General features: G+C 43.8%; 1 protein-coding gene across 2 annotated transcripts in view; it reads right to left on the bottom strand.

Annotated features, from left to right (window-relative positions):
• LOC106578541 (partitioning defective 3 homolog) overlaps positions 1-23357 on the bottom strand; it is a 566386-nt gene that overhangs the window by 263759 nt on the left and 279270 nt on the right. For both annotated transcript variants that reach the window (XM_014157480.2, XM_014157481.2), the window contains exons 10-11: positions 22674-22813; positions 21308-21436 (exon numbers count right to left, since the gene is read on the bottom strand). In XM_014157480.2, the coding sequence (XP_014012955.1) occupies positions 21308-21436; positions 22674-22813 (269 nt within the window). The remainder of the gene's footprint in view (positions 1-21307; positions 21437-22673; positions 22814-23357) is intronic.

The raw sequence follows: 23357 nt of genomic DNA, 5'->3' as shown, positions 1-23357 counted from the left end.
GTGTGTGTGTGTGTGTGTGTGTGTGTGTGTGTGTGTGTGTGTGTGAGAAAGAGAGCCCCTATGCCCCAGTCATTCCTCAGCTGTGCCCCCCTAACCCCTCTGGACCGTGAACTGGATGACTGGACCCTCAGTAAATACAGGCCCCTAAATCCTTCTAATCACAGTGCATTTCAACACATAGCCCTTCCATTACACACAACCACTGGAGGATCCATGCCAGGAAATCACTATTCATATCCTACAGCAAGGTGAAGGGAGTGGGCACAGGTCAGGTAGAGAGAGAGAAGTATCCTTCCTCACTACCAGCAGAAAATAGTTATTTGTCCTCGACTACTTTATTCTACCGCATGTGATAGTATAATTAAGCAATAAGGCACGAGGGGGTGTGGTATATGGCCAATATACGACAAATAAGGGATGTTCTTATGACAACGCAACACGGAGTGCCTGGATACAGCCCTTAGCCGTGGTATATATATATATATATATATATATATATATATATATATATATATATATATATATATATATATATTTCACCTTTATTTAACCAGGTAGGACAGTTGAGAACAAGTTCTCATTTACAACTGCGACCTGGCCAAGAGCAAAGCAGTGCGACAAAAAACAACAACACAGAGTTACACATGGGATAAACAAACGTACAGTCAATAACACAAAATAAAAATCTATATACGGTGTGTGCAAATGTTGTAAGATTAGGGAGATCAGGCAATAAATAGGCCATAGTGGCTAAATAATTACAATTTAGCATTAACACTGGAGTGATAGATGTGCACATGATGATGTGCAAGTAGAGATACTGGGGTGCAAAAGAGCAAAAATATATAACAATATGGGGATGAGGTAGTTGGGTGGGCTATTTACAGATGGGCTGTTTACAGGTGCAGTGATCTGTGAGCTGCTCTGACAGCTGGTGCTTAAAGCTAGTGAGGGAGATAAGAGTCTCCAGCTTCAGTGATTTTTGCAGTTCATTCCAGTCATTGGCAGCAGAGACCTGGAAGGAAAGGCGGCCAAACGAGGTGTTGGCTTTGGGGATGACCAGTGAAATATACCTGCTGCAGAGCGTGCTACGGGTGGGTGTTACTATGGTGACCAGTGAGCTGAGATAAGGCGGGGCTTTACCTAGCAAAGACTTATAGATGACCTGGAGCCAGTGGGTTTGGCGACGGATATGTAGCGAGGGCCAGCCAACGAGAGCATACAGGTCGCAGTGGTGGGTGGTATAAGGGTCTTTGGTGACAAAACGGATGGCACTGTGATAGACTCCATCCAATTTGCTGAGTAGAGTGCTGGAGGCTATTTTGTAAATGACATCACCAAAGTCAAGGATCGGTAGGATAGTCAGTTTTACGAGGGTATGTTTGGCAGCATGAGTGACGGAGGCTTTGTTGCAAAATAGGAAGCTGATTCTAGATTTAATTTTGGATTGGAGATGCTTAATGTGAGTCTGGAAGGAGAGTTTACAGTCTTACCAGACACCTAGGTATTTGTAGTTGTCCACATATTCTAAGTCAGAACCGTCCAGAGTAGAGATGCTAGTCGGGCTGGCGGGTAGTGATCGGTTGAAGAGCATGCATTTAGTTTCACTAGCATTTAAGAGCAGTTGGAGGCCACAGAAGGAGTGTTGTATGGCACTGAAGCGCATTTGGAGGTTTGTTAACACAGTGTCCAAAGAAGGGCCAGTTGTATACAGAATGGTGTTGTCTGCGTAGAGGTGGATCAGAGAATCACCAGCAGCAAGAGCGACATATACAGAGAAAAGAGTCGGCCCGAGAATTGAACCCTGTGGCACCCCCATAGAGACTGCCAGAGGTCCGGACATATACTGTACCAAAAACCCCCGAGGTGCCTTATTGCTATTATAAACTGTATACCAACATAATTAGAGCAGTAAAAATACATGTTTTGTCATACCCGTGGTATACAGTATGATATACTACGATCGATTATGTGTCCTTGTTGACAACGTGACCATGGCAACAGTAAAAAAAATAAAAAATACTATGCTTTCAAAAACACTCAGAACTAGTTGGATAAATTGCCAACATTCGTCAAACTACGTCTTTATTATTAATGAAGAGTTTTTATTAAAAAAATGCTAAATTACTGTTATGTCCCCGGAGAGGCTTTTAGCTCAGCTGTTTAATATATTAGATGCCATAAATTAAATCGGTCATAATTGGCTAGAGGACCACTTTTAGTGTCCTCGGCAAAATGACAATGCAATAATCATCCTCGCTCGCACACAATCTGTACTCCGGGAAGGGAAGGCTGAGTAAGTGAATGAGAGAGAGAAGCATTGTAACATTTACATCAGCTAGGAACAAGCGCTGGCAGACAACAGAGTTTTTCAAGCCAGCTGACAGCAGCTTCACCCTGATGTGAGTGAAGGGAACACAGCTCCACAAAAAGTGCTCTAATCCATCAAAAGAGATCTCTGGATGTTCCTGAATAAAACACAGGGTAACTGCACTGATGTAAGAGCAGTTGAATAAGTCAACAAAATGCTTGAATAGGTCCCAAGGTGTCAGGTTAGTTCAACGCTAAGCTGTGAAGTCAATACAGCATCTCTTGTGGTGTGTGAACAGAAGTAACACCGATTACTATTAAACCAATAGGTAACACTAACATACAGCTCAGGTATTCTATGTCATATGTATTTCAGTAGAGTCCTCTGCTTCTCAGCACTAGTAGTCAAGTAGCTACACTGGGTCCGTGTGCACCAGTCGAGTCCTAGACACAGCCATTCCTTCACACAGGAAGAACAACCTGCCTGGCTGCCATCCATTCCTCTATAAACGATTGACCCAGCCACAGCCCATTATGTGCTGTGGGTCCTTTATTAATAATGAATAGTCAGCATGGGTGGCATGCATTCATTAAGTCCCATTGTCCTAGAGGAGAGGATAAATGATATTGTCTGAGGAGAGAAAGAGGAGGGAACATAGGAGGGATCAGAGTGGAAACAGAGCAGTCCACCGTACCAGAGCGTCCTGCATACAAAGTGGGTTTTTTTGTCTTTCTTCTACCTTGCTGCTTGTCACTTGCTAACAGGGTGTCTGTGGGGTTTTTAGTCCCCACAAGGTCAAATGCTATTTCTATGGGGTTTATGGTTAAGGTTAGAATATGTGCATGTGTGTGTGTGTGTGTGTGGTGAGAGAAAGAGTGCAGAAAAGGAGAGAGAAATAGAGAACCAAAGAAAGAGAAAAGTGAATGAAGAAACATTATCCTCTCCCCCTTTCACACACCTCAAAGGCTTTTCTGCACATCGCCGCTTGAAACAATGAGCAGCCCTGGAAACTTTTCTACACACACGATGAAATTTGGTGACATAAAGGTCATTGAAAATGAATTTCAAAGCCTAAAAAGAAATCAGTCAAGGATGTAATTGCAAAGAGGGCCCATGCATGATAAGTAGTATTGTAACACAAATTCCCTTTTGCTCTGTTTCTTTCTCTACCCGACGACAGACTGCTGATAATGGGTGACTATCAAACACCTTTGGCTTAATGCGGATCAGGACTATTCAGGTGCAATAAGACCTAAAACAAACACAGAACTAGAGAACGGCATCCTGTTCCCTCTGGTCAAACATAGAGCAGTATGTAGGGAATAGGGTGCTACTTGGAACACATCCCCAGTGTGCTGGTTGGGGTACACCCCACACCCCACAGGAAGAAGAATGGATTTAGTCACCTAGACTAATGAGGGCATGGGTAGCTTGAGACCCCAGAGGTGTGTGTGTGTGGGCCAGGTTTAGAGGTAAACATGCTTGACCTATAGGGATATTATTGCACCAGGCTTAATGTATGGACCATGTTGGATGAATTAAGCCAGTTTTAATGAAATGGGATCAGGAGGGTAAAGTGGTGGAAGGAAGCTCATTCAACATGTCTGTCTGTATAGTTTTATAACAAATGGCGAGGTGGGACGTGTGTGTGTGTGTGCGCGTGTATGTCTGCATAGTTTTACAACAAACAGCACAAAGGGTGTAACAGCAGCATAGCTCAATCTGAGCGACAGATATACTGGAGTTTCTGGGTCGTGCTCTAATTCACTCAATGCTGCCCTTCATTTCAATGAAGTGGGTTGGATGATGGTATTTTCCCACATAGAATGGGTCTGTGGCAAACAATGAAAACATGAGTCTTTCAGTTCCATTCACAGGCTGGAGTACATCTTAATTAAGCCCTACATTCAACATCTGCTGTACAGGCTATAAACACAACTCTACTATACAGCTCTCTCTACCTAATGGTGAGTGAAAAAGCACTCGGTATGTCCGACTTCACACTTCAACCAGCTGGGTGTGTGTTACTGTTCCTTCGGACAGGCTGGGTGGGTACCGGGTTGGACCCTTCCTTCGGGAGGTGGAGTGTGTCCTCGGTCCTCATAGGTTGCCCTAAATGACTTTGTTTATCAGCCAGTTGTACAATACCACCATGCCGCCACGCACCACCACTCCTCCTCTGGCATTATAACGGCAGGCCTAATTATAGGTAACAGCTGCTGAAAAGCTCTAAATGAAAACAGGTGGTGCGCTCCGAAACAGTTTGAAAGTTGTTAACGGAGTGGCATTGTCTTCTGGCACACTTTAGGTTTAAATGCGTGAGTGTGTGACTCTGAACCCAACTTGGCACTGTGATTGCAATACAAAAAACCAACAGTCTAAAGACCCTAGTAAACAATGAGGCAGAAACTCATCTAGCTGGTGAGAACATTTACGGGGAGAAAATGACATGGGACCATTTTGTACTGCTTCAAACACACAATATCAGTTAAATCTCCTGGCCCATTAAAGGAGAATGGCCATGTTTTTTCCCAGCAGGAGAGGAAGGCTTAGTGCTATAGTAAAACACTGGAGTGAATCCACGGAGCTCACACTGTTCGATGGCACCGGTTTTTCTTCAGAGTTGGGGGAAAAAGCAGGAATGAGAGATTTCTTGAGAGAAGGAGAGAGGGTGGGAGAGAGAGAGTTGAAGAGAGTGGGATAGAGACAGAGTTTTAGAGAGGGGGAGAGAGAGTTTAAGAGAGGAGGAGAGAGATAGTTGAGGAGAGGGGGAGAGAGATAGTTGAGGAGGGGGGATAGTTGAGGAGAGGGGGAGAGAGAGAGTTGAGGAGGGGGGATAGTTGAGGAGAGGGGGGAGAGAGAGAGTTGAGGATAGGGGGAGAGAGAGTTAAAGAGAGCGAAAGAGAGACAGAGTTAAAGAGAACTGAAGAGAGACTTAAAGAGAGGGGGAGAGAGAGTTAAAGAGAAGGGGAGAGAGACTTAGAGGGAGAGAGACTAAAAGAGAGGGGGAGACTTTAAGAGAGGGGGATAGAGAGGGGGAGAGCGACTTAAAGAGAGGGGCAGAGAGAGTGTTAAAAAGAGTTGAGAGAGACTTAAAGAGAGGGGAGACTTAAAGAGAAGGGGAGAGAGACTAGAGAGAGACTAAAAGAGAGGGGGGACTTTAAGAGAGGGGGATAGAGAGGGGAGAGCGACTTAAAGAGAGGGGCAGAGAGAGAGTTAAAAAGAGTTGAGAGAGACTTAAAGAGAGACTTAAAGAGAGGGGGAAAGAGACTAAAAGAGAGGGGGAGAGAGAGAGTTAAAGAGAGGGGGAGAGAGACAAAGAGGGGGAGAGAGACAAAGAGGGGAGGAGAGAGAAAGATAAGGGGAGAGAGAGAAAGAGAGGGGGAGAGAGAGAGTTAAAGAGAGGGGGACAGAGAGAGTTAAAGAGAGGGGGAGAGAGACTTAAAGAGAGGGGAGAGAGACTTAAAGAGAGGGGGAGAGAGACAAAGAGAGGGGGAGAGAGACAAAGAGAGGGGGAGAGAGACAAAGAGAGGGGGAGAGAGACTTAAAGAGAGAGGGAGAGAAACTTAAAGAGAGAGGGAGAGAGGAGATAAAATTAGAGTTGGATAAATGTAGATAAACTTGAATTTTTTAGAAGGACTTATACAGGATAATAACCTCAACATCAAAACCTTCAATCCAAATCACAATTCCACACCTAAAACCTTGATTTTGGACACAATTAACTGAATTGACTATTACTACCAAGGACTTTCAAGAAAAAAATTCAAAACACCAAAACCTGAAGAAGAAACACAGCAGAACCTGGAAACACCAGCCAACACAAAACTGAGTAAGTAATATTCAGTCTGAAGCTACATCTGAAGCCAAAAAGTAAAAAACAACAATCTCTAGGTAATTGTGTTATATAAAGCTAAGTAAATAAGTATACTAAGCTACCAAGCTGCTAGAACAGAACAGATCTGGCGGTGTGAAGTGTGAAGTCAGATGTGAGCCGAACAATGGCAGGAGAGCCCTGGGTGAAAACTAGAATACTAGACATTGAGGAAATTGAAACAATCTCTGTCAATGTGTACAAGTCTGGGACAGTAATGGTGCAGGGCATCCTCATGCAGTTCCAGCAGGACTTTTACGGGATTAAAGAGAGAGCATAGCAGGAAAATATCTCTCTCTGTGACAACTCCCCCATCCTGAGTGAGTCTGATCACACCTGTTCAAACGAAGACGAGGATAGTCACCCGCCCAGCACTGAACACACCCAGGTCCCACAACTGCACTGCTAACTCCATCATTGAGAGGGATAAATTCACAGAGCCGGAGAGAGACATGGTGGAGTTCAGAGAGCCCACCCAATCTAGACAGAACAAACCCACAAAACAGACCAGCACAACATGACACACAACAAGACCCGGAGGGCAGAAGGTGGTGATGGGAGAGCTGGCTGCTCTATGGACTGAAGGGAGATAACTTAAAGAGACACACATGACACTGAAGGACGAGGATTAGAAAACTGAGGAGTGACAGAGAGCAGGACACTCTCCCAGACAAGCCAGCAGAACAGCCCACCTCAGACTCGGACCACAACACCACAATGGGATAGACAACACAGGACCCACCAACCCAACAGACCCCACCCCCTCCTAACAGCCCCCTGTCAGCTCCCCCAAAAGCCCTCCTGACACCCCCCCCCACACACACACACACACACACACACACACACACACACACACACTCACACACACATCCACTGGGGACACACAAAAATCCAGAGATTGTGTTCCTCATTGAATAAAATGGCAAATACATTCCAGAGGATCAACTTTTTCCCAAACACAAAGTGGCTAAACTCTGGTGCCCAAACACTAGGCATGCCCTGGAGCTGTTGTCAGAGGACAGACTAGGGTCCCCAGCCACATCTACAAGAAAGTCCCCAGCCAACTCTACAAGAAAGCAATCCCAATTTTTGCCAGGACCCTGAAGGCCATCACCCTCAACTGTAGCCCCAGCACCTCACACAGGAGCAACAGAGCAACGGATCCCTGCAAAGTCTTCTCATGCTTTGTTGATTTCAAAAACAGCTTTAGACTCAATTTAGCATGAGGGTCTGCTATACAAATTGATGGAAAGTAGTGTTGGGGAAAAACATACTACATTATAAAATCCATGTACACAAACAACAAGTGTGCGGTTAAAATTGGCAAAAAACACACATATTTATTTCGTTCCACAGGGCTGGGGGATGAGACAGGGATACAGCTTAAGCCCCACCCTCTTCAACATATATATCAGCGAATTGGCAATGGCACGAAAACAGTCTGCAGCACCCAGCCTCACCCTTCTAGAATCTGAAGTCAAATGTCTACTGTTTGCTGATGATCTTCTGTCCACAACCAAGGAGGGCCTACAGCAGCACCTAGATCTTCTGTACAGATTGTCAGACCTGGGCTCTGACAGTAAATCTCAGTAAGACAAAATATTGGTGTTCCAAAAAATGTCCAGTTGCCAGGACCATGAATACAAATTCCATCTAGACACCGTTGCCCTAGAGCACACAAAAAACAATACATACCTCAGCTTAAACATCAGCACCACAGGCAACTTCCACGAAGCTGTGAACGATCTGAGAGACAAGGCAAGAAGGGCCTTCTATGTCATCAAAAAGAACATAAAATACTTGCATCAATTATAGAACCCATTGCCCTTTATGGTTGTGAGGTCTGGTGTCTGCTCGCCAACCAAGAATTCACAAAATGGGACAAACCCATATCCTCTGTGTACTACGTAAAACACCAAATAATGCATGCAAAGCAGAATTAGGCCAAAACCCGCTAATAATAAAAAAATCTGAAAAGAGACATTAAATTCTACAACTACCTAAAAGGAAGCGATTCCCTAACCTTCTTTAACTAAGCCATCACCTACAGAGAAATTAACCTGGGGAAGAGCCCCCTTAGAAAGCTGGTCCTGGGGCTCTGTTCACAAACACAAACATACCCCACAGAGCCCCAGGACAGCAACACCATTAGACCCAACGAAATCATGAGAAACAACACATTGGAAAGAATTTACAAACTAGAATGCTATTTGGCCCTAAACAGAGAGTACACAGTGGCAGAATACATGACCACTGTGACTGACCCAAAATTAAGGAAATATTTGACTATGTACAGACTCAGTGAGCATAGCCTTGCTATTGAGAAAGGCCGCCAAAGGCAGACCTGGCTCTCAAGAGAAGACAGGCTATGTGCACACTGCCCACAAAATGAGGTGGAAATTGAGCTGCACTTCCTAACCTCCTGCCAAATGTATGACCATATTAGAGAGACATGTTTCCCTCAGATTACATAGACCCACAAAGAATTCAAAAACAAATCCAATTTTGATAAACTCCCATATCTATTGGGTGAAATACCACAGTGTGCCATCACAGCAGCAAGCTTTGTGACCAGTTGCCACAAGAAAATGGCAACTAGTGAAGAACAAACACTACTGTAAATACAACCCATATTTATGTTTATTTATTTTCCCTTTAACCATTTGCACATCATTACAACACTGTATATATACATAATATGACATTTCAAATGTATTTATTCTTTTGGAACTTTTGTGACTAATGTTCACTGTAAATGTTGTATTGTTTATTTCACTTTTGTTTATTATGCCAATAAAGCCCTTAAAATGAAATGAAATTGAAGTGAGAAAAAGAGAGGTGGAGAGATAGTTAAAGAGAGGGGGAGAAACAGAGAGAGAACCCCAAATGACCCAAATCCTTTCTGTGTTCCTCTGATTCTTAAATGATAGCACTGAAATAGTGGCAATGGAATTGCTACCATCAGCCCCCCCAACTACTGTACAAGTCATTGAGAGAGAGAGAGAGAGAGAGAGAGAGAGAGAGAGAGAGAGAGAAAGAGAGAGAGAGACAGCTCTATACTTTGAGAAGGTCAACACAACTTACAATAGAGAGTAATGGCTGCACTTATGATCAAATTGAGGGTTGTCAGTTCCTATGTCGTTCTGCACCACTTCCTTCAAATGCTTTTCTTTTTTCTGTGTTTGTGACTAATCTTTTCACTTGTACTGGAAATAAAAAAAAAGTTCTCAGAAGTTAAGCCAGTGGTTGATCACTTCCAGGATACATGTAACATTACTCTCATTACTGCATGATGATGAGAAATGATTCCTGTACAGCTGGTCTTTTTAAGGTTAGATCACTCAGGAACTCTGTGAATGTGTTACTTTATTCCCTGTTAGAAAAAGGGAAGGAGCCCAGACCACAGAGTCAACACCTTAAGTGTCTCATCTCTCATCCAGAGATAAATTAAAACACTCATTATTTAGCAACACGGTTGGAAGGCTGACTTGATTTGAATATGTATAGGAGCCCATTCACAACAACACTGTACCACACAGACACTTCAAAAAAGCACAGAGACATATCTCGTTTTGTTTTATCAATTGTTTTGTCTAGATTGTGGGGTGATTGGAAAAAACCAAGAGATATCATCTGCGGAGGATAATTGGACCCATTGGAAATTGTTCAAGAAAGGTTCATTGGCGTGGTTTGGGAAAGAAAAACAATGTCATGCTTGTTTGGTTACAGAGACATATCAGGGAACCAACCCAGCATCCTTTTATTTCAATACGCATTTAAAGGGTTAGGGTTATGGGACGACTGTGATTGCAGCCATTACAGTTTGTATTTGAGTTTAGTGGTACAAAACATTGTGGGGAGCCCTTTGATAGGGACCAGCAGAAGAAAAACTCTCTCTCTGGGCACGAAACATCAATCCCACTGTCACATCATTCAGAAGGACTGTAATTAATTGCACAATTAAGATTCTCATTGCTTGGCAGACATGGCTCCTAATGGATCAGTGACAACTGTGATATGATCATAAGATGGGTTTTAATGTACTGCTTAATTACACTGGTGTGATCCAGAACTACAGAACATAACAGTCACCATGGAGAATCATCTAATCATTATGTTCCTTTAACGCCCATTTGTTCTTCATGTGAAAACGCCGCACGTCCCAAATGGCACCCTATTCCCTATTTAGTTCACTTCTTATGATGGGCTCTGGTCAAAAGTAGAGTATGGTATAGGGAACAGGGTGCCATTTGGGATGCACACTCTATAGTTCTATAGGGACTAATGGTATAAGCATGCACTTAGGGTTAATTGGCTGTGTGTTATGTTCATGATATAAATATGATGCATGGTTTATGATGCGGCTGTAAGAAAATATGCCTGTAATCGAGCCTATCAAAGCCTATTTAGATGAGGGCTAGGGTTAAATGTCTGTACTTGCATACTACTTAGAATGCATGACCAACACATCATGTTGCTTCATGCTAAGTAAGCTAGTATAGATATTGGAATAGAGTCATGGTGTCCAAGCCTGATTCTAGTAGTAGGGGAATATTGGGGTCCTATAAATAGAATAATATATTCTATTTGTATGCAAGGGGCTCTCTTATGAAATCTCTGGAGTCTGTGTTCTAGAGAGAATGGAAATAATGCTGACCATAATAGTAGAGCTAATATACAGTATGGGGGTTGGACGGAGCTATTAGTGAGGTGGGGCGAGGGTTGAAATGAATGGATGTGACGTGGGAACACAAATGGAAATACTCAGGACAACAAATTGTGCAAACACACACAGAGTTTTACTCAGGACAACAAAGTGTGCAAACACACACACAGCTTTACTTGGGACAACAAAGTGGGCAACCACTTTAAAGCAATAGCAATAAGCACAGCATACTGAAGCCTAAAACCTAAACCAACTCAACAGGTGAATACATTTCTTCTCGTGACATCATCAGGGCTGCCTCTGTGTTTAAGGCCTGGTATGCATAGCAGTAGCCAGCCGGCGTGGCTACTGAGGCGTGACATTTACTTATTCATCACAGGAGTGAAGGGGAAATGCAATCTTGGCCTGCGGCGTCCGGGTGCCGACATGTCGCTCTCGGCTGTAAGCACACACAGCCACGGTGCACGGTGGGTAGATAAATGTGACGATAAATAAACCAGACAACGGCGTGTTGGTGCTGTGGCGGAGGGAGGGACGGGGTCCTGTGGTTGGCCTCTGTGTTTGCATGTCGGAAATGCGTGTGAGTGCTATGCTGTTTTAATGTTCTCACACCGCCGTACGCAGCCGCTCCTATCGTTCCTGGTATTAGTGTAGCGAGTAATTGCGTCTGCAGAAATGAATTATTCAGAGACGTAGAAGGGAGGACTGGGGACTAGATGTGTGTGTGTGTCTCTGTGTTGACTAGGGACTATGCCCTGAGTAGCTTCTTAGCACTGTGAAGTGCAGAGGTAAGGTTTCATCAAGTACAGGTTGGGTCTCCTAGGATTCTCTTGTGTTCTTTTGTTATTTCCATGGCGATTGCTTTTCAATGACTGCCTGCCTGCCTCTCTCTCTCACCAAGTTTCTAACCTCCATGTCTCACTCAGGGTCAGTCAATAGGACTCACTACACTAGTTTATTTAGCAGACAAGATTTGCTTAAAATTCTGTGCCATTATTTTATAGTTTGAAGAATCCAATTGAACATAGCTGAACAAAATGTAAAGGATATTTTCTCCAAACAATTTGAGGGAGTACGCACATGCGGGTTTTCTGTGTTGAGGGGTTAACAGAAAACTAGTCCTCCTATATGTTCAATGTAGAGTTATTTATGCAACTTTAGTTGTGATACAAACATTAGGCTATATGTTAACATTTGCAATACATTCTAAGGCTGCATAATGTGACTCTAATGATGACTTGTAAAAAGAAAGTGGCTTGAAAGGCAGTTTTTTTGCACAGGCTGTACACACTTCATCAGTCTCTCATTCACAATTTGACAAGCACTTGATAATGCCTCAAATTTCCCGGCAGCATCCCCTTTGTGTGGCCATAATGCCCCCTAAAAAATCCATGCCTTTCGCGGCCTGTGCTTGTTGTGCCCTTGGGCTGAATATAATAATTATAATTCCCATCTCTCACTCAGATACAGCAGCTCAATTCTTATTAGCCAATGCCCGTCACGTGATTGGGTCTTTCTCACAGGCTACAAGTGAAGACAGACACATGGGGGATGGAACAATACGCGTCTTATCTAATTCCAAGGCGCATACTGAAGATATTGGAAGAACTGTCCACATTTACTTTGTCAGCCAACAGGATGAGTAGGCCTAACTAACAGCAAAAGCATTAGCCTATGTCAATCTACTATCCCTCATAGTAAATAATTTGACCTATTCTATTCTGACCGAGAAATAAATATTCCAAACATAGTCTGGGGCAGTTGTGGGATGCGTAGACCCCAAATTAATACAACCACGCAACAGATCAGCACATTTAGCTTAAAATGTTGATAAACTGTTAGGCTATTTCTTCACATTATAAGTGCAGCAATGCGCACCCGGCAGTAGGCTAGAAGCGCAAACGCTCCAAGATACAATCAATTAATAATGGCGCCGGAGGGGATGGCTGCCGTTTTACGGGATACTAACCAACTGCACAATTTTGTGTGTATTTTCACATCGTTTGTAACTTATTTTGTACATAATTTTGCTGCTACAGTCTCTTATGAACAAAAAGAGATTCTAGATATCAGAACAGCAATTACACACCGTGAACTGGACAAAGGTTTTGTCTATAATGAGTCCGACACAAAGGATATACTGCTTCTCCGAGACCAGGCCCAAATCCCCGTCATTCGCGTGAAGAAGATGCAAATACAGGGGGTGGAGATCGTGGGCCCATGTGAGAATTCGTTGGCGAGTGGGTAACCAGCCTCGACCATCCGTTCTATTGGCCAGCATGCAATCATTGGAAAATAAACTGGATAATCTCTGCTTGAGACTATCCTATTGACGGGACATTAAAAACTGTAATATCTTGCGTTTCACTGAGTCTTGGCTGAACGACGACACGGATAATATTCAGTTGGCTGGGTTTCCTGTGCATCAGCAGGACAGAACAGCTATGTCTAGTAAGACGAGGGGTGGGGCTGTGTGTCTATTTGTCAATAACAGCTGGTGCGCAATGTCTAATATTAAGGTAGTTGAGGTTCTGCTTGTCTGAGATAGAGTACCACATGATAAGCTGTAGACCACAGTTTCATCTATAGTCTTTATAGCTGTCTATTTACCATCATAAACCGATGTTGGTACTAAGACTACACTCATCGAGCTGTATAAGGCCATAAGCAAACAAGAAAATGCTTATCCAGAAGAGGCGCTCCTAGTGGCCGGGGAGATGCAAGTAAACTTAAATCCGTTTTACCAAATTTTTACCAGCACGTCACATGTGCAAGCAGACAAAGAAAAAAAAAAAAACTCGAGACCACTTGTACTCCACACACAGAGACGAGTACAAAGCTCTCCCTCGCCCTCCATTTGGCAAATCTGACCATCATTATATCCTCCTGATTCCTGCTTACAAGCAAAAACGAAAACAGGAAATACCAGTGACTCACTCAATACAGGAGTGAGAAACAAGATTCTCTGGTCTGGTAAAACCAAGGTTTGAACTCTTTGGCCTGAATGCCAAGCATCATGTCTGGAGGAAACCTGGCACCATCCCTACGGTGAAGCATGGTGGTGGCAACATCATGCTGTTGGGATGTTTTTCAGTGGCAGGGACTGGGAGACTAGTCATGATAGAGGGAAAGATGAACAGAGCAAAGTACAGAGAGATCCTTGATGAAAACCTGCTCCAGAGCGCTCAGGATCTCAGACTGGGGCTAAGGTTAACCGTCCAACAGGATAATGACCCTAAGCACACAGCCAAGACAATGCAGGAGTGGCTTCGGGACAAGTCTCTGAATGTCCTTGTGTGGCCCAGCCAGAGCCCGGACTTGAACCAGATTGAACATCTCTGGAGAGATCTGAAAATAGCTGTGCAGCGACACTCCCTATCCAACCTGACAGAGCTTGAGAGGATCTGGAGAGAAGGGGAGAAACTCTCCAAATAAGGTGTACCAAGCTTGTAGTGTCATACCCAAGAAAACTCAAGGCTGTTATCGCTACCAAAGGCGCTTCAACAAAGTAAGTAAAGGGTCTGAATACTTATGTAAATGTAATATTTCAGTGAACAAAATATATATACATTTGGAAATTTGGAAAAAAAACAGTTTTTGCTTTGTCATTATCGGGTATTATGTGTAGACTGATGAAGGAAAAAAATAATTTCATCAATTTCAGTGAAAGACTAACGTAACAAAATGTGGAAAAAGTCAAGGGGTCTGAATACTTTCCGAATGCACTGTATGTTGCAAATGGAGGACGTTTTTCCCGTGGTTCATTTTCATGCCAACCAGGTAGACTATACGCCTGTTGTAAAGTGAAGCAATGTGCTTAAAATTAGGAAAGTTGAGAAATAAATATAGTAGGCCTAGCCTATAGAAAGCTGATGAGAGCCTCCTCTTTTTAATAGAGGCCATCACTCTGTTTTCTCATGCAATTGCATAGCCTATAGAAACATTGCACAACATGAGCTCATAGCCTCTCATGGAGTGTTTGATTAGATTTTCGATTACATTTGCATTGATGTCAGAGAGATTAGAGGGACAATAGAGTGCTGAGTACCAGGCAGTTAGCAAGTTTGGTAGGCTACTAATGACCATCAGCAGCTTGGAGAAGCCTAATTACTGTGACTAAACGGTCACGTGGAATTTGACTGCCATCACTCCTCACATCCTCCCCTGCCAGGCCACTGATGAGGCCGCCTGGGGCCAGAGAGGGCCTTCGTGTTAACCTCCCCCCACCAGGGGCAATCCCTCTGGAGCTCACATCATCTGTTATTATCCTCCTCACCCTGCCTCACACCCCCGAGCTCTAATTCTTCGGTAGTGGGTATAGCAGCCATTGATCTAAAGCCCTTATTTCTTCAACATCTTTACAGTTTAGTCAAGCCTCAGTTCATAGACATCTATTCTTCTTCTTCTTTTCTGTTCTGTGAAGGGCGAGGGGTTGGGCAAGGATGGGCTGAGGCGTCAGAGCTCATTTTCCTCTGCTCCCATCGCGTTTGGACAGCGATGTGTAAAGGCTAGCGATGACGGCCCTATCAATAAGTCAGTCCATCTGCTCTACCGCATCCGCTTGCTGCTCTTTGAAAATGTCTGTCGCTGCCCCCGAGTCATGGAGAGAGAGCAAGAGTGAGAAAGAGCGAGAGCGAGACAGCGAGACAGAGAGAGAGAGAGAGAGAGAGAGAGAGAGAGAGAAAGAAAGAAAGAGAGAGAGAGAGAGCACGACAGCAAATGCAAACGTAATGAAATTTTATTTTACCTTTATTTAACTAGACAAGTCAGTTAAGAACAAATTCTTATTTTCAATGACGGCCTAGGGACAGTGGGTTAACTGCCTTGTTCAAGGGCAGAACGACAGATTTTTACATTGTCAGCCCGGGGATTCAATATAGCAACCTTTCGGTTACTAGTCCAACGCTCTAACAACTAGGCTACCTGCCGAACAAAGGGAATACTCAACCCTGTTCAACTACTCAACAATCGCCGTTTATCTTTTCTGATCTGTTGTGAGAACACATAGTTTTGATGGAAGCATCATTAAACCTTACATTCTGTAATTAAAAGTGCTTTTAAGCAAACATAAAGCACGGTCAATTAATTCCTGTAAAACACACATGCCACCTCCCACAATCTACCAATAAAGAGATGTGGTGCCTGATTCACCACTGACATTAAACATCACAAAGCAAATATCAACAAGACAAACCTGATCCTCTGCATGTTGATTTATATGGCTGTGTCCTGTGTGTGTGGGAAATGTCCTCTCTCTCTCTCCTCTCTGACAGCAGTATGCCTAAAGTAATGTACCACATTACTCACGCTATGATTTAGAACTGCACTGTAGTGGATGGGGGCCTGGATGATGTGTTTATGGTGACACACACTCACGCAAGTATGTACGCACGCACCCACACCCCCACACACACACACACACACACACACACACACACACACACACCTACTCTAGTGTGTGTGTGACTGTGAGGCAAATACCAGTTCCTCTCTTCTCTCCACTATACTTTATTTGCAGTAACTGTCAGCGGTGGAGCCCTGTCCTCTTAATCAGATTTTTATGAACATACTTGTATGGATTATTGAGATCCATGAAAGCGCCAGACTCTCTCTGTATGTGTGTGTGTGTGTGTGTGTGTCCATGTGTGTGTGTGTGTGTGGCATAGCACCTTAATGCTAATGTGAAAAGGAGAGTAATGAAGCAGCTGTGTGCTAGTTTGCACTCTTTCATCTACACTACACACACACACACTTAGGAAAGTTCTCAGGAGAAAGGGATCGAGAGACAGAGAAAGAGAAAGCGAGAGAAAGAGGAAGAGAAGTATTGTGTCTCTATGAAGTGATTCTTAATAAAGTAATGTTTGAGGAGTGAAGAGAAGAGAAAGTGTAATCAACATCACTTTTTGGGGTTTTAGGTTTAAATAAAATTTTATTTTGATCACATGCTCCGAATACAACCTTACCGTGAAATTCTTACTGACAAGCCCTTAACCAACAACGCAGTTGAAGAAATAGTTATGAAAATATGTACAAAATTATTAAAAAAAGTAACAAAAAACACAATAAAATAACAATAACAAGCTATATACAGGGGGTACCGGTACCAAGTCAATGTGCGGGGGTACAGGTTATTCAAGGTAATTTGTACATGTAGATAGGGGTAAAATGACTACGTATAGGTAATAAACAGTGTGTAGCAATAGGTAACAAACAGTGTGTAGCAGCAGTGTGAAAACAAAGGAGGGGGGGTCAATGTAAAACTCTTGACCCGTTCCACTACAGCCCCTTCGATGTGAATTGGGGTGTGTTCGGCCCTCCTTTTCCTGTAGTCTACGATCAGCTCCTTTGTCTTGCTCACACTGAGGGAGAGGTTGTTTCCCGTTGTCAGTGATCAGGCCTACCACTGTTGTGTCGTCAGCAAACTTAATGATGGTGTTGGAGTTGTGCTTGGCCATGCAGTCGTGGGTGAACAGGGAGTACAGGAAGGGACTAAGCACGCACCCCTGAGGGGTCCCCGTGGCAGATCTGTTGCTGCCTAACATTACAACCTGGGGGCGGTCCGTCAGGAAGTCCAGGATCCAGTATCAGAGGGAGATGTTTAGTCCCTGTTTAGTCCCAGGGTCCTGAACACTGAGCTGTAGTCAATAAACAGCATTCTCACATAGGTGTTCCTTTTGTCCAGGCGGGAAAGGGCAGTGTGAAGAGCGATTGAGATTGCGTCATCTGTGGATCTTTTGGGACGGTATAAGAATTGGAGAGGGTCTAGGGTTTGATCATGATGGTGTTGATGTGAGCTATGACCAGCCTTTCAAAGCACTTCATAGCTACTGACGTGAGTGCTACGGGGCAGTAGTTATTTAGGCAGGTTACCTTCAATTTCTTGGGCACAGGGACTATGGTGGTCTGCTTGAAACATGTAGGTAATACAGACTCGGTCAGGGAGAGGTTGAAAATGTCAGTGAAGACACTTGGCAGTAGGTATGCGCATGCTCTAAGTACACGTCCTGGTAATCCGTCTGGCCTCACGGCCTTGTGAATGTTGACCTGTTTAAAGGTCTTGCTCACATTGGCTACAGAGAGCATGGGCAGCTCACGGCTGGGTTTCCCTTTGTAATCCGTACTAGTTTGCAAGCCTTGCCACATCCGATGAGCATCAGAGCCGGTGTAGTATTATTGACGATTTGCCCATTTGATGGTTCGTCTGAGGGCATAGCAGGATTTTTTACAAGCATCCGGATTAGTGTCCCGCTCCTTGCAAGCAGCAGCTCTAGCCATTAGCTCGGTGTGGATGTTGCCTGTAATTCATGGCTTCTGGTTGGGATATGTACATACGGTCACTGTGGGGACGACGTCATCGATGCACTTACAGTTGAAGTCTGAAGTTTACATACACCTTAGCCAAATACATTTAAACTCAGTTTTTCACAATTTCCGACATTTAATCCTAGTAAAAAGTCTTAGGTCAGTTAGGATCACCACTTTATTTTAAGAATGTGAAATGTCAGAATAACCGTAGAGAGAATGATTTATTTCAGCTTTTATTTCTTTCATCACATTCCCAGTGGGTCAGGAATTTACATACACTCAATTAGTATTTGGTAACATTGCCTTTAAATTGTTTAACTTGGGTAGAACATTGCGGGTAGCCTTCCACAAGCTTCCCACAATAAGTTGGGTGAATTTTGGCCCATTCCTCCTGACAGAGCTGGTGTAACTGAGTCAGGTTTGTAGGCCGCCTTGCTCACACACACTTTTTCAGTTCTGCCCACACATTTTCTACAGGTTTGAGGTCAGGGATTTGTGATGGCCACTCCAATACCTTGATTTTGTTGTCCTTAAGCCATTTTGCCACAACTTTGGAAGTATGCTTGAGGTCATTGTCCATTTGGAAGACCCATTTGCGACCAAGCTTTAACTTCCTGACAGATTTCTTGAGATGTTGCTTCAATATATCCACATACTTTGCTTTCTCATGATGCCATTTATTTTGTGAAGTGCACCAGCCCCTCCTGCAGCAAAGCACTCCCACAACATGATGCTGCCACCCCCGTGCTTCACGGTTGGGATGGTATTCTTCGGCTTGTAAGCCTCCCCCTTTTTCCTCTAAACATAACGATGGTCATTATGGCCAAACAGTTCCATTTTTGTTTCATCAGACCAGAGGACTTTTCTCCAAAAAGTACAATCTTTGTCCCCATGTGCAGTTGTAAACCGTAGTCCGGCTTTTTTATGGTGGTTTTGGAGCAGTGGCTACTTCCTTGCTGAGAGGCCTTTCAGGTTATGTCAATATAGGACTCGTTTTACTGTGGATATAGATTATTTTGTACCTGTTTCCTCCGGCATCTTCACAAGGTCCTTTGCTGTTGTTCTGGGATTGATTTGCACTTTCCACACCCAAGTACGTTCATCTCTAAGAGACAGAACGTGTCTGCTCCCTGAGCGGTATGACGGCTGTGTGGTCCCATGGTGTTTGTACTTGCGTACTATTGTTTGTAAAGATGAACGTGGTACCTTCAGGCGTTTGGAAATTGCTCCCAAGGATGAACCAGACCTGTGGAGGTCTTGGATGATATCTTTTTGATTTTCACATGATGTCAAGCAACGAGGCAGCGAGTTTGAAGGTGGGCCTTCAAAAATACATCCACAGGTACACCTCCACTTGAAACAAATGATGTCAATTAGCATATCAGAAGCTTCTAACGCCATGACATACATTTTGGGAATTTTCCAGCCTGTTTAAAGGCACTGTCAACTTAGTGTATGTAAACTTCTGACCCACTGGAATTGTGATACAGTGAATTATAAGTGAAATAATCCATCTGTAAACAGTTGTTGGAAAAATTACTTGTTTCATGCAGAAAGTAGATGCCCTTACCGACTTGCCAAAACTATAGTTTGTTAACAAGAAATGTGTGGAGTGGTTGAACAACGAGTTTTATTGACTCCAACCTAAGTGTATGTAAATTTCCGACTTCAACTGTATTGATGAAGCTGGTGCCTGAGGTGGTATACTCCTCAATGCCATTGGATGAATCCCGGAACATATTCCAGTCTGTGCTAGCAAAACAGTCCTGTAGCGTAGCATCCGCATCATCTGACCACTTCTGTATTGAACGAGTCACTGGTACTTCCTGCTTTAGTTTTTGCTTGTAAGCAGGAATCAGGAGGATAGAATTATGGTCAGATTTGCCAAATGAAGGGGGCGAGGGAGAGCTTGGCACGCCTCTCTGTGTATGGAGTAAAGGTGGTCTAGAGTTGTTTTTCCTCTGGTGGCACATGTGACATGCTGGTAGAAATGAGGTAAAACAGATTTAAGTTTCCCTGCATTATATTCCCCGGCCACAGGGAGCGCGGCTTCTGGATGAGCATTTTCTTGTTTGCTTATGGCCATATATAGCTCGATGAGTGTGGTCTTAGTGCCATCATCGGTATGTGGTGGTAAATAGACGTCTACGAATAATATAGAGGATAGAGTTAGGGTAAACACAGAGACAGATTGAGTGCTACAGGGTAAAGTTAGGGTTAAAGCCTAAACCCTTGTGTCTGCCAGGCCACTCAGATGACAGGGAGACTGTCAGACCTGCTGAATGGAGGGTGGAGGAGGGCAGGACACTATCCTTACTATCCTCACCATCTGTTGCCAGACAGGGAAAGTCACCCCAGAACTGCTTACATAAAAGTGTGTGTGTGTGTGTGTGTTTGTGTGTGCGTGCGTGCGTATGTGTGTGCATGTATGGTATCCCATGTGTGGGTCTGAGAGATTATGTGTATCCAGTGTCAGATAGGAGAGTGGTAGACAAACCAACCCCTGGAGAAGGTCTGTGTTAATGTGACTTGGAGGAAGGGCCAGTCCAAATCTCTTGCGTCCCAAATGGCACCCTATTCCCTACATAGTGTACTACTTTTGACCATGGTCCAACAGGTACTGGTGAAAAGAAGTGCACTATGTAAGGAATAAGGTGCCATTGTGGACTCATACCATATCTACTGGTGATCCTAAGGGGACTGGGCTCTATAATGGCTGCATGGTCAGAGGACAGACAGGGGAGGAGAGGCAGGATAATACTGTTTACCTGATAAAACACTAGACAGACAAACACACAGAGACGTGCCCCTGACCTGCCTTAAATCAGCCCTTCCTCAAAACAAAGGGAGCCTGATGGCCAGGCACAGGGCCGGGGAAGTGTTTGAGCTGTGTTTGGGGTGGGAGGGATAAGTCTGGAGCAAGTTCATGTGGATCCCTATGGTACTGATAATGAGGTCCAAGACAGAAGGTCATAGACAAAGGGGTGACATTGAGCTGGTGTTGATGGGAGTGTGGATAGCCGTAATACGGCTGAAGACTCCATTACTATGGGCTACTTCCATATCAGAGGTGTGAAAAGTAGGGTAGGTGTAGCGATGGTGTGGACAAGTGATTGGTGATGTGAGTAAATTTGACATTTGATTAACTTACCACTTCTCTAGGTAGATAGGAGTCCTCTTGGCGTAGGACTAGCAGACTGACTGTTCCTCCCATGGGGGTGACCCTGAGTAGAGCCACCACCTCCTCCTGACTCCTCCCATTCAGGTCTACCCCATTCACCTGGACACACACACACACACACACACACACACACACACACACACACACACACACACACACACACACACACACACACACACACACACACACACACACACACACACACACACACACACACACACACACACACAGGTAGATATAGGGTATGTATTAATACATGTTGCTAACTTGTGTTCATGTGCTACTGCCTTGTACTGTCTTGAAACAATTACTAATTCCATTCTACACATAATCGTCCTCTGTTTTCATAGAGGAGCTGTGACTGCCTGACATCTATAAATATGGGGTATTTCTAAGAGCGGACATTTTCCAATTACATAGTCTATGATTTTCATGTCATTCTGATTGGACTGTTGACACAAGATTATTACGTTAATTTCCCTATCTTTAGCCACTCAGAGCCCAAGGTAAACAGCCCTACAGGTACTCCACTCTGTGATATAAGGGATACTTCGGAATTTTGGCAACAAGTCGCTTTATCTACTTCACCAGAGTCAGATGAACTCGTGTATACCTTTTTATGTCTCTGTGTCCAGTATGAAGGAAATTAGAGGTAGTTTCGCAAGCCAATGCTAATTAGTGTTAGCACAATGACTAGAAGCATGCCAGCAGATATTCATAGACTCAGTCATTGCGCTAACGCTAGTTCACAATTGTGCTAGTTAGCAACTTCCTTCAAACTGCACGAAGAGACAAAAATGTTATCCACAAGTTCACCTGAGGGCTAGAGGCGTCACTACGGACACCCTGGTTCGAATCCAGGCTGTATCACAACTGGACGTGATTGGGAGTCCCATAGGGCGGTGCACAATTGGCCCAGTGTTGTCCGGGTTTGGCCGGTGTAGGCCGTCATTGTAAATAAGAATTTGTTATAAACTTACTTGCCTAGTAAAAAAAAAAAAACTCTGGGGAAGTAGATAAAGGGCCTCATTGCCAAAATATCCCTATAAGACTCTTTTCAATGGCAAAGCCCATTCAATAAGCCTTAGTGTCTTAAGCATATCGGTAATGGCATTGGTGTAGACACAACAATCATGAATGACATAGGACATAAAGGTGTTTTATTCCATATCACATAAAACAATGTTGATTGGATGTCTCAGAACAAAATTCAAAATCTATGGAAGGAAGAGGACAAAGTAAGGGTTGGAGCATGACAAGGGTAATGAAGAGGAAGGGGTAAAGTAGGAGGAAGAAATAGCCAGAAGAAAGAGACTTCATTAATTCTGCCTCTCACCTCTTGCAGCTGGTCGCCAGCCTTCAGGCGGCCATCTTGGATAGCAGCGCCCCGAGCCAGGATGTTCTTGACATAGATGGGGGCGGAGCCTCCTATGGGGACGTCACGTGATGTGATGCTGAATCCAAGACCCTCAGGACCTGCAGGAGGAAAATAATACACCAAACATGAACTGATTGCAGGACTGAAGGACCTGGTTTTTATGCCCCCTTTTATTATGGATTCCCGAGTGGCGCAGCGGTCTAAGAGACTGCATCTCAGTGCTAGAGGCGTCACTACAGACCCTGGTTCGATTCCAGGCTGTATCACATGATTGGGAGTCCCATAGGGCAGCGCACAATTGGCCCAGCGTCATCCAGGTTAGGGTTTGGCCGGGGTAGACCGTCATTGTAAATAAGAATTTGTACTTAACTGACTTGCCTAGTTAAATAAAGGTTAAACAAAAAAATTATATATATTCTTTGAAAAGCGCATCAGGAACCAAATGTGGAAGGACAACTTTATTTATGGCTTTGACCATCATGTCAAACCTATCAAACTACAGTACTTAAATAAGTCATCTCAAATGTATTGGTTTGCATGGACGGTCTTCTATTGGTGAAAGAATGGGCGTGCAGCTTAGGTTGTGGTTCAACATACAAAATAAGCATGAAATCTCCAAAATGTCTAAATATAAGTAAAATC

This window comes from Salmo salar, chromosome ssa19, assembly GCF_905237065.1.
Source record: "Salmo salar chromosome ssa19, Ssal_v3.1, whole genome shotgun sequence".
Classification (NCBI taxonomy): domain Eukaryota; kingdom Metazoa; phylum Chordata; class Actinopteri; order Salmoniformes; family Salmonidae; genus Salmo; species Salmo salar.
This window is presented reverse-complemented; position numbering and strand designations above follow the sequence as displayed.